The sequence below is a fragment of the Bufo bufo genome, chromosome 1, assembly GCF_905171765.1.
Source record: "Bufo bufo chromosome 1, aBufBuf1.1, whole genome shotgun sequence".
Classification (NCBI taxonomy): domain Eukaryota; kingdom Metazoa; phylum Chordata; class Amphibia; order Anura; family Bufonidae; genus Bufo; species Bufo bufo.
The window spans coordinates 786,273,473-786,290,147 of record NC_053389.1 but is presented as its reverse complement, the minus strand read 5'-3'; the positions used below and the strand labels follow the sequence as shown (position 1 = coordinate 786,290,147).

General features: G+C 42.3%; 1 protein-coding gene across 1 annotated transcript in view; it reads right to left on the bottom strand.

The window, feature by feature from the left end:
• LOC120988474 (vascular cell adhesion protein 1-like) overlaps positions 1 to 16,675 on the bottom strand; it is a 59,153-nt gene that overhangs the window by 30,752 nt on the left and 11,726 nt on the right. Inside the window, exons 4-6 of the mRNA XM_040415961.1 lie at positions 16,507 to 16,572; positions 14,540 to 14,803; positions 8,316 to 8,627 (exon numbers count right to left, since the gene is read on the bottom strand). Coding sequence (XP_040271895.1) covers positions 8,316 to 8,627; positions 14,540 to 14,803; positions 16,507 to 16,572 — 642 coding nt within the window. The remainder of the gene's footprint in view (positions 1 to 8,315; positions 8,628 to 14,539; positions 14,804 to 16,506; positions 16,573 to 16,675) is intronic.

Here is a 16,675-nt window from a genome sequence, read left to right as displayed (position 1 = left end):
GGGTCTTCTGCTGTTGTAGCCCATCCGCCTCAAGGTTGTGCGTGTTGTGGCTTCACAAATGCTTTGCTGCATACCTTGGTTGTAACGAGTGGTTATTTCAGTCAACGTTGCTCTTCTATCAGCTTTAATCAGTCGGCCCATTCTCCTCTGACCTCTAGCATCCACAAGGCATTTTTGCCCACAGGACTGCCGCATATTGGATGTTTTTCCCTTTTCACACCATTCTTTGTAAACCCTAGAAATGGTTGTGCGTGAAAATCCCAGTAACTGAGCAGACTGTGAAATACTCAGACCGGCCCGTCTGGCACCAACAACCATGCCACGCTCAAAATTGCTTAAATCACCTTTCTTTCCCATTCTGAGAATCAGTTCGGAGTACAGGAGATTGTCTTGACCAGGACCACCCCCCTAAATGCATTGAAGCAACTGCCATGTGATTGGTTGACTAGATAATTGCATTAATGAGAAATAGAACAGGTGTTCCTAATAATTCTTTAGGTGAGTGTAGTTGAACTGATAAGTAAAAAGGAGTTCTGGTTCACTACAACCGTGTGTACCTCAATTATTCCTCCAACAAATCGGTGTGCCACCGTTACCGGCACTGGCGTCACAAACTGTAAGGGATCCTTCCACCGGCACGCTAAACTTCCAACGCCCAGGGCACCTCACCTACCATCCGGCCTGGTCCCTATATACAGAGAGTGCCCCAGAGGATCCATGTGCCAGCCTCTCCATCACTGCTGTACGCCTGCCCAGGGTCTTCTACAAATTGTGAGTACCAAGAGCAACACTTGGGCTGCTAACTGACCCCCGTGACCTCGCATTCGCTCCCCCTGAAGGACTGGCGCACTACATATGTTAACCCCTTAACACTCTAATTGGGTAATTTATGAAACAGAAATATGGTAAATTGGAATAACAGTAGGAAAGGATAATCAAAGTAACTATCGATGTAGCAGAGAGGAGAAAATATGGTATTATACTTCCCTTAATCCCAACTGAAATGCCAGGCCTGGAGAGGGCATGATCTAGATGGAAAGTCCGTTCTCTGTTCATGGAATGACCTAATTATCATGCCCTCTCCAGGCCTGGCATTTCAGTTGGGATTAAGGGAAGTATAATACCATATTTTCCCCTCTCTGCTACATCGATAGTTACTTTGATTAGCCTTTCCTACTGTTATTCCAATTTTACTTACACAGCCATATTAGTACTATCAGTAGTTTACTGGTCTGTGGTATACTTTAAAAGGGGCTTATTAGTATCAGCATTGTGGACATTGGGTGTGTGATGCAGATGCATTATAATTGGTCCCAAATTTGTGGGAATTGTTATTCTTTTTGGCCATTAGAATTTCCATTATCACATGGGCATTATCACTATTCTGACTCCGATTGTTGTGATAGCGATCTATCCCTTGTAAGACCTCTATGCCTGGCCTGTATAAGCAGATATAATCACTGCGGACAATCCTCATCAGATAGCTGAACTCACCAATACCGTGTTCATCCACAAAGTTGCTTTATTCTGTACATCAGACAACAGGGTACAGCAGAATGAATGGATCTCAGTATTATGCGATCAAAAGATGATACTTTCTTTAGCGTACCGTGAAGAATACATGTGTCCCTGTTACATGAGGTCTGTTAGCTGCATCCATGACATAGGAAGTGCTGTACTCCAGAAGAAGGGTGGAGCATTGCAAAGAAGGAAATGAGTCATAGATCTCAGGGAGGGAACATGGAAAAACAAGTGCATTACCAAAAAGGCCACTAGGTGGACGCATATAACTAACCATAGAAATATCCATAGAAAATGGTACAAAAGAATAAACTATATAAATTCTCATGTACATTAATTTAAATATTAACTGTGTAACAGCATAGTCACAATAGTTTAATCTGATTCGCACACATATTATTGCCACCATTTTTGTATTGTTTGTTTTTTGGAATTTTCCTGTTATATGTGGTCCCCTGATGAACTGACCCCAGAGAACGGTTCAGAGAAATGCGTCGGGACAAAGTTTGCATTCCTGGGACATTTGGTATGTGCTCCTTTTTCCACTGGTGATCATATTTGGACGCCACTGGCTTATATGGGAGAATATATGTATTATGTGCGATTATTTATCTATGTTGTGACTTTATCATTTTCTGATCCATGCATTGACCAATGACATTACTGTTCAACTGTAGTCATAATAGGTCTTTTCTCGGGTGGCGTTATCTATCCCTTGTCAGGGACATATAAGGCCTATCAGGAGGTTCCTGAGACGGGATAGCCCCTATTGGGGTGACCATTCCGTTTTTGCTAGCCAGGGCTTGTAGTTTGATAGGGCAAGTGTGAGGGTTAGATGTTTTTCCTTTCCTTGTCCGACCCAGCCTTATTGCCAATTGCTTTTCATGGGCACAATCTGGGTGAGTTTTAATGATCATCAGTAACGGTTACATTTTACATTGGCGAAGGTACTCTGTGATTATATTATAATTAAATTACACTAGTGACTACCTGACATCTGATGTCTATATCTATCAGAACAGTGATAAGTTATACTTTGAAGTGGCAGTGGATCTGCCGAAGTTATGTAGAGGCAGGCGCCTCTTTATAACTCCGGCGAATCCACCGCATGCACAAGGGTTTATTAAGACCGGTGCCTAAAATGCTGGTCGTAATAAATGTGCCCCTAAATATCTACCTCTAAGCTGACGTAACCATTCTGCACACATTATTATTGATAGCACTGACTGACCAGCAGAGTTAACGTACATCTATACAGTACATCATGCATTCAGCTGGGACAGGAGCCATGGAGCTGGAACTAAGTTCTGACCTTAGATCATGTGCATCTTCTCCATGCTTTCTTTTAAATTTGAACTGTCCTGACCCATTTTCATCATATAAGCCAATCACTCTGGTTCATTTCCATCCTGTATATAGCACTTCCTGTTCCTGTATCCAACCAAATCCATGATGCACTTCTTCTTCCTCTGCAGCAACTCCAGCACCGCCCCTAACAATGTCAGCTAGTTAATAGCTCCTCCCACCAGCTAGTTACATAGACAGACACTTCCCTATCACTGCTTCTGTTGCTGCTTTGCCACGTCCATGGATAGAACATCACAGGAAATAAAGAAGATCTGCAAGGACATGGTCATGTGACCACAGTCCAGAACGGGAGATAGAAACAAAAAAACGATAAGAAATGCATTACAAAATTACAGCTATCATCATAGGTAATTGTTCCTAGGGCTTTCCGAGAACTCCAAGCACTCCACTTGACACCGTAAGCGCTGCAGACCCCACGAACCGCCAAAGCTTGGTTGAGGTCTCACAGTCTCCTACACACCCTGGACCTACGACAAGGCTCCAGGCTCCAGTGGGTGAACCTTTCCTAAAACCAGAGAGCAGGAACAGCTCTTAAAAGAGCTAGTAGTTATAGCCAGGGGAGTATAGCAAATCTTCAGCGTATAGCAATCCCCAGCGTCGATCAGTTACCCAAACATCAGCCTCAACATGATAAAGGGTAAAACAGGAACACCTTATTGAGGGCTACCCGCCCGTATTTATGCAGGTCCCCATCTGGTGGACACGCCCTTAGGGGACCAGAATGAAGACTGTGACACAGGACAGATATGCAGCACTGCAGGATACACAGACACAATACATCCCCACAATGCATAATGGTTTCCTCCTCTCTGCCCTGGAGACACCCGAGGAGTAATTCAATTATCTCTCAGGACAAAGGGAAATCGCCAATACACGTGGGGGGGACAACAGAACAGAAATCACCACCCAAACACACAATGTCACACCCCCACAGCAAACACAGACATTTAACATATTCCCAGATAGCTCAAGTCTGAGTGCATATCATTAGGTGAATGGCACTCAGAATACACAAATACAATAAAATTAGCTATCTGGGTACCCTCACATAACAAAATACAATTGCAAAGACAGATTTAAGCTGTGCGGCCGATCTGTCTGCTCCTTTAAAGTTAGTATGGGCCATAATCCTGAGGCAAGAGGCTGGTAGCCAGGCCTCTCCAAAACCCAGTGGCGAGGTTGGTTTCGCCACATAGTTTTTCAGTGCTTCCGTGCACCCTCCTGTTTTAGTGATTGATATGCTTTCTTTTTGTCATTTATTGCTTTCTTTACAGTTCTATTTATCCACATTGGTTTCTTTTTGTTCCTTAACCTTTTGTTCCTATACGGTATGTACCTCTCACAATGAGATTTTAGGATGCTTTTAAAGATATCCCATTTTGTGGCTGTATTTTTATTTTTGAGGACTTGTCCCAGTTAGTTAGGCCTATGGCCTCTCTTAGTTGGCTAAATTTAGCTTTTTTGAAGTTTGGTATTTTTGTTCCTCCCTGTAGAAACGCTCTTTTGAATGATAAGTGGAAGGTTATTACTTTATGGTCACTATTTCCCAGGTGTCCCCCAACCTGCACGTCTGATGTTCTGTCAGGCCTATTGGTTAATACTAAGTCCAGTATGGCCGTCCCTCTAGTCGGGTCCTGAACCAGTTGGGAGAGGTAATTGTCTTTGGTTATTGCCAAGAACCTGTTTCCTTTATGAGATATACAAGTTTAAGTTTCCCAGTCTATATCTGGGTAGTTGAAGTCCCCCATAATAACCACCTCATTATGATTTTCCACCTCGTCTATCTCGTTTAGTAGTAGATTTTCTGTGGACTCTGGTATATTAGGTGGTTTATAGTAAACTCCTATTAGTAATTTATTGTTGTTTTTAGCTCCATGTATCTCTACCCACAGTGACTCCACATGTTCATGTCCCTCACTTATATCTTCACGGACTGTGGGCTTTAAACAGGACTTTACATAAAGGCAGACCCCTCCCCCTCTCCGGTTTTGATGATCCTTTCTAAACAGACTGTAACCCTGTACATTAACTGCCCAGTCATAGCTATCATCCAGCCATGTCTCAGTTATTCCCACTATGTCATAGCTATCATCCAGCCATGTCTCAGTTATTCCCACTGTCATAGCTATCATCCAGCCATGTCTCAGTTATTCCCACTATGTCATAGTTCTCCTCACAAATCACTAATTCCAGCTCCCCAGTTTTATTAGTCAGGCTTCTGGCATTAGTATACATACATTTGAGAGGTTTATGTATATTTTTTACCCTACACCTTTCCTTCTGAACTGTTCTAGTCCCTCCTTCCATTCCTCCCCCAGTCCCACTACCTTGCCCCCGGTCTCTATCTGCCCTATCTTCCCCTCCTGTAATGTAATTTCCCTCCCCCCCAGTCCCTAGTTTAAACACTCCTCCAACCTTCTAGCCATCTTTCTCCCCAGCACAGCTGCCCCTTTCCCATTGAGGTGCAGCCCGTCCCTACGATAGAGCCTGTATCCGATAGAGAAGTTGGCCCAGTTCTCCAGGAACCCAAACCCCTCCTTCCTACACCAGTTCTTGAGCCACTTGTTAATCTCCCTAATCTCCCGCTGCCTTTCTTGTGTGGCTCATGGTACAGGCAGTATTTCGGAAAATACTACCTTTGAGGTCCTTGCCCTAAGCTTTTGACCTAAATCCCTGAAATCATTTTTAAGGACTCTCCACCTACCTCTAACTTTGTCATTGGTTCCGATATGGACTATGACCGCTGGATCTTCTCCAGCCCCTCCCAGTAATCGGTCAACCCGATCCGCAATGTGTCGAACTCTAGCGCCAGGAAGACAGCACACTGTTCGGCGATCACGGTCTTTGTGACAGATTTCCCTATCTGTTCCCCTAATAATGGAGTCTCCCACTACCAGCACCTGTCTGGCCTGTGAGGTACTGTATACTATGGGGTGCTGTATACTGTGGGGGACTGTATACTGTGGGGGGCTGTTTACTGTGGGGTGCTGTGCTGCTCTACTGTATACTGTGAGGTGCTGTATACGGTGGGGTGCTGTATACGGTGGGGTGCTGTATACTGTGGGGTGCTATACTGTTCTTTTGTATACTGTGGGGTACTGTATACTGTGAGGTGCTGTATACCTTGAGGTGCTGTATACCGTGAGGTGCTGTATACTGTGGGGTGATATACTGCTCTACTGTATACTGTTGGGTGCTGTATACTGTGGGGGGCTGTATACTGTGGTGTGCTCTACTGCTCTACTGTATACTTTGGGATGCTGTATACTGTGGGGTGCTATACTGCTCTACTGTATACTGTGGGGTGCTGTATACTGTGGGGTGCTGTATACTGTGGGGTGCTATACTGCTCTACTGTATACTGTGGGGTGCTGTATACTGTGGGGTGCTATACTGCTCTGCTGTATACTGTGGGGTGCTGTATACTGTATACTGTGAGGTGCTGTGTTCTGTATAGTTTGGGGTGCTGTATACTGTATACCGTGAGGTGCTGTATTCTGTATAGTTTGGGGTGCTATACTGTATACTGTGAGGTGCTGTATACTGTGAGGTGCTGTATAATGTGGGGTGCTGTATATTGTGGAGTGCTATACTGCTCTACTGTATACTGTGAGGTGCTGTATGCCGTGAGGTGCTGTATACTGTGGGGGGCTGTATATTGTGGGGTGCTGTATACTGTGGGGGGCTGTATACTGTGGGGGGCTGTATATTGTGGGGGGCTGTATACTGTAAGGTGCTGTATAGTGTGGGGTGCTGTATGTTGTGGGGTGCTATACTGCTCTACTGTATACTGCGGGGAGCTGTATACTGTATACTGTGAGGTGCTGTATACTGTGAGGTGCTGTATATTGTGGGGTGCTGTATATTGTGGGGTGCTATACTGCTCTACTGTATACTGTGAGGTGCTGTATACTGTGGGGTGCTGTATACTGTGGGGTGCTATACTGCTCTACTATATCCTGTGGGGTGCTGTATACTGTATAGTATGGGGTGCTGTATACTATAGGGTGCTATACTGCATACTGTCGGGTGCTGTATACTATAGGGTGCTATACTGCATACTGTGGTGTGCTGTATACTTTAGGGTGCTATACTGCATACTGTGGGGTGCTGTATACTATAGGGTGCTATAATGCATACTGTGGGGTGCTGGGGGGCACTGTAATACTAGGGTGAGCCGAGCCCCGGTCTCCTTCCTGCAGAGCGGTGCCCACTTCCAGCCTGAGCCCAGCTGCCCAGAGCACTGATCCTGAGCCGCTGGAGTCATCAGAACTTGAAGTATTTACAGTCATTCACTGTACTCTACCAGGTGTGTGGATTTTTTTGGTGTCTGTTGTGGTGGAGGGCGTTATTGCATGCTAGGGTGTGGGAAGGCGGGATCCAGGGGGCCCAAGTAAATTTTTGCCCAGGGTCCAATCAATATTAAAGACGGCCCTGCTGACGCCAGCACCGTAAGGTGCAAATGTTGAGTGTAGTAGTAGAAATGATGAGAAGGCAGTTATAATCAAACAGTTGAATATTTACTGAATCAATTGTCTTCAGGTAGTCAATACAGATACAGTTCATTTTTTATGGCATGAGTGATGACTTATAAATAGGTTCAGTAGTATTCCTTTTATCAGGTTTAGGCAATTGTCAGTTAAGGAGTTCTCTAGTACTTTACCTTTACAGGCGAAGAATAATTAGATTTACTTTAAGTCCACTTTCCATAGCACTCAGGTACTAAATATACGGTTTTCTACTTATCTTGAGCCATCCAATAAGGGCGTTTCTCCCTCGTGGCAGGCAAACTCTCTGCTACATTATTTGCAGGATGCTCTCCTGAAGTATTCAGGTTCACTATATCCTGGAAGGCTTCTAGTAAATAAGAACAACTTGGCACCTTGGTCATCCGGCTGTGTCCAGGAACTTGGAAAGTTACTCCTGGTCACTTGTGTTTGTGAAGTCCATAGGCCAGACTCAGCTCTAACCTTCACTAGACTTGCTTTATATTTAGACGTAGACTTACTGTCCAGTGCTAAGCTGCTGTAACTACTCTTAGTTTGTCCTCTCCAGGATTCATCAGGTCCCGGAGGAAAGAAATTGCAGCTACATAGTGGATAAGGCCTGTTTCATTCCTCCTTACACTTGCTTTCCTCCTCTCTACAATACACTACAATCTACTACACTGGAATGCCCTGAGCTAGACACACCTCAAGCTATATAAATGAGTGGCGCCAGCACCACCTAGGGGTGAATGGGTGAAATGACAATGCCAGCCTGATAATAGGAAATACCATACATTGCAAATACATTAGATAAATAGGCAGATGTTTAAAATGTCCCTTTTACACACATATGTAAGACGCTGCATCCTTAACAATGAGGACTTTGGCCCATATTTCCCTTGGAGAAGACAGAAATGCCAGACTTGTAATCCAACTTACTGTAGGACTGTACGGTTATCTCCGTGGACTTGACTGTGTGGACCTCTGACCCAAGTCGTAGGATTGCCTCACAGGAGAAGTCCTTAAGGTTGTCACTGCGACAAGCTGTGAATGTATGTAAGTGACTCACAGTCCTTCTATTCACCACGTGTGGTCCTTCATATGATTTTCCATCAATGACATCCTCTCCTCTGCTGATGTTTATGGTAAGATACTCCAAAGGAGCAACTTCATGAACCGTACAGTTGATCGTATATTCTTTTCCTTCCTGTAGCTCCGTCTGCAGGTCTATAGTGACATCGGAGGGCAAAGCTACAATGATATCACATGTATATTCATGTTACTATATTAATATTGGGACATGCTGTTTGGTTTGAGGCATTACTCAATTAAATATGCACCATTCCTCACACACGAAGATCACTCAATAAAATGGAAATTCATGAAGGACTCAGAAATTGAGGTTCCACTCACAGTAGGAGTACAGTGTTCATTTTAGGACATGGTCAGATATCATAGTCAAGTATCAGAATAATGTCAGTTTGAGGTAAAATAATCACCCTGATACTTGACTCGGACACTTGACTCTGACACACCGTACAGGAGCCCTAGAGTCATGCATGGCTTTACATAGGAATATCATAGGCTGTAATTCATTCCTGTTATGACCTAAGTGTTTTAAGGTGTATTTTTTCTTATTGCATTTGGTACATCATGGGCTTCGCATAAAGCCCCAACACCCCATGCCTTACTGCATGCATCTCCATAGATCAAGGATCTCACATCCTGTAGAGCCTACATGTCTCATATTTAGTGTCTATGCGATCTCTATGATGAAACATGGAAATATGCCTGGACTACTTTCTGTACAGGCTTGAAGTCATGTTTTGTTCATATTTCATATCTGCCAGTTGGATGGTTAGGTGGGATGAGCAAGGATAATTAAGTGCCGGCTGTAGGGCTGGACCAGGATGCAGGGGGTTGTCCTGCCAGCCCCATCCCTGTTTCTGAGGGAAGATAAAAATTTGGGACCTTGGGAGACCCACACCTTGGGAGACCCAATCTGAATGGTGTACATCTTCTTCCCTGTCACTGGTAAAGCAAAGTAATTTAAGGGTGTGTGGACTGGTTGGGGGTGAATTATGCTCGGTTTGCAGCCTGAGTGGCAGGTGAGTGCAAGATTGAGTGAGTGGAATAAACTAACCCCTTGCAGTCAAATCCGCATTATGTGCTAGAGCGGCACTTATGGGACACTGAGTTTTACATCGGTACTGGTTTTTAGATACAGAACATTTCCATCCATTTAAAGCAAACATTAATCATTAAATGAGGTCGAAGGAATTGAGACCTGGGGCAAAAATAAACCTACATGTGAAAATGCTAATGTCTAGTGCACAGAGGTGGCCATATTACTGTTTGGGACATAAAGAGAGCAGTATTACAATGTGGGACCTAAAGGGGGCACTATTTTTGTCTGGCACACATCATGAGTACTTTTACTGTGTGGTGCACTATTACATTCTGAGCTACTGTTACTGCCTGGGTCATCATCTGTCTGGCACTGTTCTTTTTAGCTGCTGGATGACATCATCATGGGGGTCTGGGCTATATAAAGAAGAAATCCGATTGGGTCCCATTAATGTGTATAAATAGGTAAAAATATTCTAGGGTATGTTCACTTGTAGATTTGAAAAATTTGTGGAAATAGCTCACTAACTACACAAACACGGAAGGTGCACAATCTGATGAATTCACCCTTCAAATAATGTAACTATCAATAAAAGATTGGCACACTCATACATACTGAGCCACACGGAATCTGAACAATTTATTATTACTATGTCTAGTTAAAATACAATAAAAATGCACATACAGTACAGACCAAAAGTTTGGACACACCTTCTCATTCAAAGAGTTTTCTTTATTTTCATGACTATGAAGGCATCAAAACTATGAATTAACACATGTGGAATTATATACATAACAAACAAGTGTGAAACAACAGAAAATATGTCATATTCTAGGTTCTTCAAAGTAGCCACCTTTTGCATGGATTACTGCTTTGCACACTCTTGGCATTCTCTTGATGAGCTTCAAGAGGTAGTCCCCTGAAATGGTCTTCCAACAGTCTTGAAGGAGTTCCCAGAGATGCTTAGCACTTGTTGGCCCTTTTGCCTTCACTCTGCGGTCCAGCTCACCCCAAACCATCTCGATTGGGTTCAGGTCCGGTGACTGTGGAGGCCAGGTCATCTGGCGCAGCACCCCATCACTCTCCTTCATGGTCAAATAGCCCTTACTTTCAAAGTTTTCCCAATTTTTCGGCTGACTGACTGACCTTCATTTCTTAAAGTAATGATGGCCACTCGTTTTTCTTTACTTAGCTGTTTTTTTCTTGCCATAATACAAATTCTAACAGTCTATTCAGTAGGACTATCAGCTGTGTATCCACCTGACTTCTCCTCAACGCAACTGATGGTCCCAACCCCATTTATAAGGCAAGAAATCCCACTTATTAAACCTGACAGGGCACACCTGTGAAGTGAAAACCATTTCAGGGGACTACCTCTTGAAGCTCATCAAGAGAAGGCCAAGAGTGTGCAAAGCAGTAATCAAAGCAAAAGGTGGCTACTTTGCAGAACCTAGAATATGACATATTTTCAGTTGTTTCACACTTGTTTGTTATGTATATAATTCCACATGTGTTAATTCATAGTTTTGATGCCTTCAGTGTGAATCTACAATTTTCATAGTCATGAAAATAAAGAAAACTCTTTGAATGAGAAGGTGTGTCCAAACTTTTGGTCTGTACTGTATGATAAAATATCAAAAATAAAAATGGATTAAATATATAATATATAATAGATTCAATGTTGCTTGGGTTATCTTATTGCGGATACTGGCTGGTATAAGTGTCCGCAAAAGATTACAAATGCCCTAGGTATTTCTTTGGCCTACTCTGCTAGTATGCAAGCGGCTGCTATCTTACAGACAATGGATATCTGGTTAATGCATAAAGTGATAAATGTAGGATTGCACCCAATTGTGAATATCTGTTGTATCTCAGCAGCGGACCACCGGTACACAGATGTGTACCACTACTTGTCAGTACAGTCCACACGCTTCTCAAATGTCCTGTTGTTAATTCTCATCAGAATATTCACAAAATTTTCGCATATATTTTCATATAGATTTTCTTTCGAAAAAACAGCATGAAAAAAATCTTATAAATTTTCGTTAAAAAAAAACGGCATAGAAAGTCTTGTAAGACAATCGCATTAGCTGGATCGGTATTATTTCATATGATGTAAGTCAGAGTCAATACCAATAACCCACACTCGTGGGCTTACCTTCCCTTTTACTCAGCTGGTTTTTCGAGTTGTTGTTTAATTCGGCTGCAGGCTGGTATCCCGGCTTTTGCTATGTCGATGTCTCGAAAATCTGTATGTCACATGGGTTGTATTCCCAGTGACAGTTTCCGGCTGGTTCAGAGTTGGTTATGCGAGGTGTCTGTTTTCGAATCCTCGAGGTCTTTGTAAATAACAGTGCACTGTTCAATCGAGGTTCAGATCTTTGTGGAGTGAAGGCATTTACCAGACGCGTTTCGGGGATAGCTCTCCCCTTCCTCAGTGGCAACACCACTTGCAAGTGGATTGTGGGTTTTTATACCCTTCAATGGACTTATGGAAAAAAAGGTATGGATTCCTTCAATGTGGATTTTTCACATGTACGATTATTCTGTCGTCTGTAAGGGTATTTCTTACTGCTGTGACTGCCCGTATTTGTTTATAAGTTCATAAACAATACGATTTTGCTGTTTTTCAAATGTTTCTATATATGAGGTTTTTTAATGCGATTTTTGTGCGTTTTTTCTTTTGATGCGTTTTTTTCCTTTTTGATGCGTTTTTTCGATATTTTTAGCATTTTTCAATGCTAGATCGACTGTATGTCATATTTTCTCAAAATACCATTCCTAATTCCAATTATGAGCAAATTGTTCCATACATTCTATATTTCTGGTAATTCTTATGTTCAAATATCTAATGTTCAAATATCCATCCTCCAAAGTGACGCTCTTCAAAATTGGGCCACTTAATGATGGATCTGACACATTCAGGGAAGACTCAGGTGACGTACACCCACAATCCAGAGAGGATCGCAGTGCTGATAAACAGCCCGACATGCGATCCTCTGTGAATAAATGGGTGGACGACCCTATATTTACAGAAAGCCAAAAGTTTAGCCCCATTGGCGTCAAACTCCCAAAATCATAGATGCGCCTGGATTCGGCTCTCGATATCTTCTCTATGTGGTTTCCCCCCCTCCAGTGTGTGTCTATCTTCTCCAGCGCCATGAATGACAGGCCTGCACAGCTTTTGTTATGCATCTTTTTAAAATGTTTCGATAATGGATTGTTTTCACATCCTTTTGTTATGTTGTTGAGATGCTCTGATATTCAAATTTTTAGTTGTCTTTTAGTCCGACTAATGTACTGCTTAGGACAAGGGCATTGGATTAGATAGACCACACTGGAGGAGTTACATGTAAGGGATTGTTTTACAGTCATCGAGAAGGCGTTCTGAGTTGAAGAAATCTCCATGGTTTTCTTAGGAAATTTCGTTTTTCTACATCCTATACACATTCCGCATCTAAAGAAACCATGGGGATTCAGCCAACATTGTGCATTAGTTTTTTTTCTTTTTATCTTTTACTGAGGGGGCTATCTGTATACCCAGATTGGGAGCCTTAGTACATGTGATGAGTGGTTGGGCTGGTAGTATCGAACCAATGGTTTTGTCATATAAGACATGATGCCAATGCCGTTTAATCAACTGTGATATTTGCCTCGATTGGGCATTGTAAGGCAAAATTAGTCTGAACTCAGAGTTCTTATCAGGGTCCTGTGGGGATTTGGTTTCAAAAAAGGATTTTCTGTCCAGCTGTCTCACTTTTTCCAAAGCTTCCTCAAGTATTGTCACTGGGTAATGTTTTTCTCTAAACTTTAAGCTCATTTTTGTAGCTTCCTCCTAAAAAATTTTATTTTCAGTACAGTTGCGCCTAATACGGCGGAACTGTCCGAAGGGGACATTTGTAAGCCATTTTTGCAAATGACAGCTAGAGAAGGGAATAAACCCATTTTTGAATGTTGGTTTGTGATAGGTATTGCACAGGTATTTATTTTCTTTTTTTGTTATTTGTATACCCAGGAAGTCTACCTTCTCTCTATTTGTGCCTGCCGTGAAACACAAGTTATATAGGTTCTTATTAAGTTCATCCATAAATTGTTGTAGTCCATCTTCGCCATTTCTCCAAATAAAAATAACATTGTCGATGTAGCGCCGCCATAGGACCAGGTCGCCCCCAAGCTTAGGACCAATATGTTCATGTTCCCACTGGGCCAAAAATAAGTTTGTAATAATAATAAATTGTTCAGATTCCGTGTGGCTCCGTATGTATGAGTGTGCCAATCTTTTATTGATATGTTCACTTGTAGACTCATGTTGTGGATTTGCTAGAGTTTTGCAAAAGTAGTCACAGCAGTACACTGTGATTGCTGTAGATTGCTGTGTCTTAATATACTCTTATGCCATTTATTGAATATGTAGATGTTGTAGAAGAATTAACAATGTTTGTGAGGGGAGCGCATGAAACCATGATACTGGGCCCAATGTCTTAAAACGGCCTTGTCTGTGCTTCCTGGAAAGGACAGAGTTATCCTTTATCATCTGGTGGTGATAGGTAATATTTAGTGGTAGATAATTGTCTCAACCTACTGAGAATTCCAGTTCTCTCAAGTTACATTTCCTCATTACATATTGTTTATATCATAAATACCTGTATGCTCATGTTTAGATGAGTGGTCCCAATTGTAACGCTCATCATAATTTCTTGCAGGATTGGGTTAGAGTTGAATCTAAGTTTCTAGAGGGAAATTCCTAACTTAAGACCCCTTCTGTTAGCCAGAGCGGAGCTCACCTGCAAAAAGTGTCTTTCACTCTGGAGGACATAACATGTGTAATACTTAATTTCTCCTGCAGTGGTGCTGCAGGGAAATTGAACACTTGCTGCCAGGTTCCATTGCAGAATACAGCTGGTCACTGGAGGTCCTAGACGTGGGACACTCTGCAGTGATTGGGAAGCCCTTCTAATAAAAAAAAATGAAGTGGACATACCCTTTAATAAAAAGCACCCTGAATGTAACTTTTGATTTCTATTATGCTACTTACCATATGACATGACTATGGTGTGACTTGTCAAAATTTCATCTCTAGTGTTGAGCATGCAGACACATGTTGAGTTCTCCCAGTCATTGACAATCACTTGTACTGCCAACCAGTTGGGCCCCCTCTTGGTCTGATTCTTGTATAATCTGCTTTCATAGATTGTTTGATCAGGTTTGTGAGTAGAGCAGTTTAGCCACACGGCCTCTCCAAATGGGACGAACACCTCAGAACTTATGGCTCCGAACTCCATCGTGTCCTGGGACCTCACTGCAAAAGAAATCACAAGTCAACGATATATGGATGGTTGGATGGAATAACAGGAATCCCCGGAGAATTTCCACTCCCAGGTGACATATTTTGCTAATATAGCTATACAATGTGTTGGATGGTGAAGGCCTGGTGATCACAGTACCCAGGTCCTGGTGGGTAAGGGATATAGTGTGACTACTACCTAGTCCCCATTATTCATTTATGATCTTTGCTGAGACTGAGGATATGTAGTGTGGGACTTTCCTTTACAACCACACAATATAGAGTAGTGTCAATAAGAAAGAGAAGTGAAAGAGTCCCCTCCATCATAGCTGGGCTATGGGAAACAGTCCAAACGAGGATGTGGTTGATAACCACTATACAGTTGAACAGTGCCCTTTATGGTAATCCAGAATAATCTCTAATCCCTAGTTCTATTGTTTGCATGTATAAAAGTGTGTTGCTATATTTTGTTTGCTGTTACTTTGGGGATTATGAAGTACTGGTGCAGGTATGATTTCTGCCTACTATGGTATTTGTGATTGAAAACACAGTTTCAAAAAAAGAACTTTATTGTAAAACACACATAACAAACTTGTAATGCTATTATTTACCCCCCACCACTTCCCCCAACACCAATATAATGGCACACGAAAGGCCAGTGTAAGATCCGACTAATGTGGTATTTGCGTTTTTTATCAATGAAGTTTCACAAAAGACCTTTCTCTACTGTAAAATACATGTTGCAAACTTGTCATGCAGTTATCCCCCCCACACACACACACCAACAATTTAATAATGTAGTAAGGTGGGGATACTTCTGTATATTGTTTTATTTGCATTTAATTTCACTGGTATAAAAATGGTGTTATGGCCATAAAATGATTTTGCTATAATAGAACATGTTTAACACTAGATATAATGTATGGGGGGAAAAAATGTGCAATTGCTCAGCAGCAGAATGCTATTGGGGTGCTGTGCTGGCAATAATAATATGTAGAAACTTGAGGTTTTGGAAAATCCCTCTCTCTATTCAAATGAGAAAAAAAGAATGTTTGTTTTTCTCTTGCAGGTGGTTGGTTTTGTAGCGCAGAACAGCAAGAATGAGGTTCTGCAGCAACTGTATTATCAAGCACTGTGCCCCAGCCCCTCACTCCCTCAAACTGCTTTCTATGTTCAAAGTCCCTAGTATTTTACAAAATTATTCCTTTTTCCCTACACTGTCCCTATTACATTAGACGAGATGCTTGCTTGTGACCCTGTGTACTGTCTAAGATCGTTTTCTGCCAGACACTCCTTAGACCCATCCTTCCTCATCAACAGCTCAACACAGAATGACGTTCTGCATAGGCATCTCCCTACCTGCTGCTACCCTTGATTTTCTGATCTAGGCTGTCTGCCCCCCCCTCCCCCCCACACTTTCTCCCAGAGTCAAGTGAGCATCCTTCTTCATCCCTCATGGTTTTACCTGCCAACATGTGCAGTTTTGCTGGATTGGCCTGAGGCGAACCTAAAGAGCTTCGGGTTTGTTTGGCAGATTAATTCTTGTGAAATTTGTAACAAACCTTAAACTAAACCCCAATAATTTCTGTGCATTATATGTACTCCAAAATTGTGCCATTTAAAATGCAACTGCCCCCCCCCCCTACAAAAAAAAGTCCCCACATCCTGAAGGCCAAAATAGGCCACAGTCTTACAAATCTGAAAATATTTTTGAATACCTATCTTGAAGTTGACATAACCATTCCTTTCTTGAACACACCTACTGGCTGACAGAGGTGACATACCTGTATACAGCACATGATAAAGAGCTCCCCTATTGGAAATGCTGGAAATCCTTAAAAATTTTGTCCCCTAAAAATGAGGACTGTGGACCATAATTTACATTCA